This window comes from Adiantum capillus-veneris, chromosome 6, assembly GCF_014529385.1.
Source record: "Adiantum capillus-veneris isolate H3 chromosome 6, ASM1452938v2, whole genome shotgun sequence".
In the NCBI taxonomy this organism is placed as follows: domain Eukaryota; kingdom Viridiplantae; phylum Streptophyta; class Polypodiopsida; order Polypodiales; family Pteridaceae; genus Adiantum; species Adiantum capillus-veneris.
Window position 1 is genome coordinate 73,918,451 of NC_140936.1, and position 5,000 is coordinate 73,923,450.

General features: G+C 44.4%; 1 protein-coding gene across 1 annotated transcript; it reads left to right on the forward strand.

Moving 5' to 3' along the window:
* Window positions 1-2,177: 2,177 nt before the first annotated feature.
* On the forward strand, window positions 2,178-4,665 carry LOC147455699 (uncharacterized). Its single transcript, XM_086515313.1, has one exon. The coding sequence runs from the start codon at window positions 2,336-2,338 to the stop codon at window positions 3,785-3,787; it is 1,452 nt and encodes a 483-aa protein (XP_086371439.1). The 5' UTR covers window positions 2,178-2,335; the 3' UTR covers window positions 3,788-4,665.
* The last annotated feature ends 335 nt before the right edge of the window (window positions 4,666-5,000 follow it).

The following is a 5,000-nucleotide window of genomic DNA, read 5'->3' on the forward strand; positions in this document are numbered from 1 at the left end:
TATCCTCATCAACACTCAAATGGTCAGGTATTTCTTCTTGCATAATGTATGGCAGACAAGGAACCGCCGTGTGTTTGAAGGAGGTCTTGAGGTGGCAAGATTTGCAGAAATTATACAAGAAAGCAAAGTGCTAATTTGGATGCTCGGGCACAAGCAATACTTGGAGGATTGGTCTAGGACTACTTGTGCCTTATTGTCAACAGAGGGTATACCTAGGATGGGGGAAAATCTTGGCTATCAGTAATTAAAAGTTCTCAAAAGAACATGATAATGGACCTTATGTATCAAGTGTAAGGGGGCGAGTTGGTTGGGATGGATGCCCTGATAGTTGATGTAATTATGGTCCCTGGATGATGTCATGGCTCAACACGAGCATGACAAGACATTGTAATTTTTTGGGTTGATTAATATAATTTACTCACAATTGTGAGTTTTACAAAAAAAAAGAAAAAAGAAGAAGAAGAAAAAAAAGAAATGACAGCTTGACATCATGTAGTTAACCTTTAGGTAGCAGGTCACATTGCTAATTTAGTGCATCAGCAGATGATGTTTTTTTTTTTTGGTGCAAAACTCACAATTGTGAGTGGATACTATTAAGAACATCAAAAATATACACCAATCCTCAAGCTCAAATCGAGCTTTGAGGGTCAAAGGATTACAAGTTGTCTGCTTGGCAGATAAACCACTACTACTCCTCGGCTTTACTTATTACAAGATGTTATACATTGTTCTAGACCAGTCCTCTGAGGCTTGTTTGCCTCCGATCATGTGGATCATCACTCTGCTCTCTTGTAGGATTTCTTAAAAGCTTGCCACAGCCAGATCCCCCTCAAACACGTGGCGGTTCCTTGCTTGCCAAATATGGTGCAAGAAGTAGTACCTGATTATTTGAGTGTAGACGAGAAGAGCAGGCCTTCCCAGCCTGTTACTACCAAAGAACAGATCATTCTTGAAGAACTTAATTTTCCATGTCCTTTGAATCCACTTGCATATTTTCCCAGCCATGCCCCTGATTGCTTGGCATCTCATGAAAAGGTGGGCTAGGTCTTCACTAGCTATTCTGCACCCAGAGCAACGATCATACCCGATGCCTCTTTCTTGTATCTTCACGCCCATCGACAAAGCACCCCACATCACTTTCCACAGAAATATCTTCATATAATGAGGCCACCTTGGCTTCCAGATGTTCTCCATGACTCCCTCCCACTGTTTTTCCGTCCAATGCCTCTTCCATAATTTGTTGAGGGGTCTACACCAATTAGCCTCGTGCATTAATGCATGGTAAATGCCTTTAGAGTGTGGTTTTCAAAAGAGGCTACTCTCAGGCCATCTCCAAGCGTCCCATTCAAAGTTGGATTCACAGATTGGCATCGCCATCTTATGAAGCTCTTTCATCACCCTGTAGACTAGTAAGGCTCAAAGCCATTCAGTTGAAATTGGATGGCTAAAGAGTCAGCAGTTTTCCAGCACTTCTTGTTGCCATCCCAGAATTGCTCTAGTCGAATGAGCCTCTTATTATTCACATTCCTGGCCATTTCTATCCAATAGGGGCTTTGCGGCAGCCCCAATATTTTAGAGAGCCAAGGGGACAAGTGCAAAATGGAGTTCTTAAAGTATCTGGTTACTTCCCTCCATTCCAAAACCTCAGCTGCACTTTTGCACTTCCTCATCAGCTCCCCTGAGAGTCCACCAGATCTAACATAAGACCACTTCGAAGCGAGAAGTTTTTCGTGCATCACAACCCCCTTCCACTTTCCCCCTTTCGATCCCAGTTTTGCTGCATCAAGCATTTCCTTGGTCATGATAGCCCAAGCTTGGTCCTATTTAGCCAATTAGACCATAAATTTGGCACAAAGGGCCTCAGCATGGGATAAAGGGTTAAGAATGGCGAGCCCTCCTTGGTGTATTAGGCGAGCAACTACCTCCCATCTAGCCCACTGCCATGGTCGGGAGGTTTCCGTGTTGTTCTTCCAACGAAACCTTTTCACTAGTTTTAAGAATTCTTTCCAATTACACTTAGCCATCTTGAGCACGGGGTTGAGGAAAGCAATATACAGGATCATAAAAGCATTGATCACTTTAATCCGGCTTTGGAAGGGTAGGAGAACGAACTCCCACCTTCTCATTTTGGCGCTTATTTTTTCGAGAACCCATTGAAATCTTTAATTGTGGGTAAGGGGGACTCCCAGGTGTCTAAATACACATCCTTTCGAGATAATCAAGAGATGGCGAGCAGAGACGTGGAAGCTTAGCGTTTTGATACACGCATCGAAGTTTAGACTGCTCATGTTTGGTTAAAGCTCTGCTTGAGATAGTGCGAGTGTGTTGTGAAGCTATGGAATTCAAGGACGATGGATCCACAGTGGGACTTCTGACAAACCCTAACCAGCATCACAGGCTCTTCAAAGAAGAAATGAAATTGGCTCAGCTTTTGCGCCAGAAGCGAGTCAACAATGAATGCTGCCAGAAGAAGCTTGCGGATGTGCAGCGCCATTACCAGGGCAAGCCCTTGCATACCCTGCGCTTTTCGGATGTTGTATGCTGCTGCGAGGTGGATATGGCAGAGATTGCACAAGTGCAGGCAATTATTCATGCTTGGTGTAATGATGATGATAACGTTGATGATGGGGCAGATACCAATATGACCATCAATTGTTGTAATGTGGTTGAAGCAGGTGTGTATAAGGATGCAGCCTATCAGGATGGCCGGGAGGACATTTGCGTGGATGCACATCGAGGACTTACAGAAGGTTATGGTAATGGAGAAGATGAGGGAACACATGTTGACAACAATGGCGATGATGGGAATCTTGTTGTAAGGGGAGCAAACACAGAGAAAGATTTGCAGTCTTGCACATCAGAACCAACACAACAGGTTTACTCAATAAAAAAATATTTGCATCAGCCCCGCATGAAGCGCTTCAAGCCCTTTTCTTATCATGATGATAGTAGTAGGCCCCATATTTCTCACGATTTGCTCTTAGATGTCCTACTCCGTGGCATGCCCCTAGCGCAAATTATATCTGCACGCGTGGTTTGCAGAGCATGGCATGAGGTGCTCACTTCCCCTCAATGTTTTAATCTTCTCTCTAAGAACCCTGGTGCAGCGCGGCACTATCTCATATTGCAAACCTCATCGGCCGTCAATCCATCTGGCCTCACTTTCTTTGATAAGGAGCGCAAATGCTGGCTCTGTACTCCCATCGAGTTGCCCCATCTCCCTCTCCTTGCAGCAGCTGGAGGCCTTCTCTGTCTCGCCGACAATTTCAGCTCTCCATCTTGGGGCAGAGTTCTGCTGGTAGGCAATCCCCTCACACAACAGTGGAAGGAGCTGCCTCCGGTGCCCATGCTTGAAGAAGAGGACGGGCATTCCCCGTGGTGTGGAATGTCAGCAGATTGGCAAGAGGCTTGCTATAAAGTGTTTGTTGTGTATTCCTACAGTGACAGAATGTGTGTCTACACATACAAGTCCACAACAGGGCAGTGGAATGCCTTCAAGCAGGATCATGCAAAAGCAGTTATGGTAGATAGTGCCCTCGAGGCTTCCTTGCTTAAGAGGACTCTTACGGTAAGTCGTCAGGGCTACTTGCTATGTGTCAGCTGTGGAGAGAGGCGCATCTTGTCTTACAATGTGGCGGACGGTTCCTTTCAGGAGATCAAATTAGGGGATCCCCTAGGCCTGGACGTATTTGATCTTAACATCAAGTCTGCTCCGTATGCGCGTCTTCCTACCACACTCTTATGTGGTGAGAAGTTCTACTTGGTGGGAAGAGGACAAACACTGTAAAAGGCCAGGTTGGTGGCCGACTACCGTTTGTGGTACATGGAAGTTTGGGGATTTGGCAACTCCGACTGAACTCCACAGGGAGGCAGGGTGAGTGGGGATGGCCCATTTCCGAGATGGTGGATCTGGAAAAAGCTGTAGAAGACTCAGATGGCTCTGACTTTTATGTCACTACGAACTCTCGGAGCACAATCTACTTCTTTCTCACCGGTGGTACAACCATGCTTGCCTATGATATCCGTGTCGGGTCATGGAGATCCCTCCCAGGTTGTCCAGGCACCCACCATCTGAACCTTCATGGAGAGGCTTATTATGAACCCCTGATGTGGCCATTTCCTCTTTAGCATAGAAGAGGCAACAGCCTCTACTAAAGGATGTGTCTATATTACTTAGTTATGTCAAAAGATGCACAGAGGTTTGAACTTTAGAGAATATAACAGTCTTACTTTCATCCCGGACGTTGAAGAGCTGGGTTTGAGAAATACTCACCTCAAGTGAGGAACATTTTGAAGGGGTCTTAGTTATCTTGGATGTCGAAAAGTCGGCATTCACAAGTACTGCACACCTTGTTTCGTACACTGGAATTTGGCCCCGTATGCCAAATCAGGAGGGTTATTTAGATGTTGCCTAAACCTAATCATTTGATTGAGATCTTTGATTGAATTTCATGGCCTCACTCATCAAAAGTGATTGCATGCATTGTGAGTTTGTGGATCCCCTTGCTCTCCTTATGGTTGATCCATTGTGAGTTTCCCTTTGTTGATAGAAAGGAAGGGTGTTTGCCGAGAGAGTTTCAGTCCGTGTACAGCGGAGCGTCTTGAAAATTTTAAAGGTACGTTTGTATTTTCTCCAGACACCTTGTTTTTGTGATAAAGACTGGGTAAGACTTGGTTGTTCTTTGATGAGCATGCTTGTCTTGATGATTATTGTGGGCGATCTTTTGATTGGTGTGCTGATGCTTGGTTACATATTTCGTCCATTTTGCATGTATGCTCTCATGTCTTTTGATGTCATTTCTGTTAAATTTATGGTAGCAGGTACAAATGAATAACCTTAGAACCTAGAAGTATCTTGATTTATGGCTAGATTGAATAGATTGAGATCAGGTTTAATCATATGTCCACTAAGGTTCTGTATGTTTAATTATATTTGACTCTTTAGTTATATTGTGTGGTCTTTGAAAGTTTTTGGTTGCAATTAGAGAATACCTTTAATT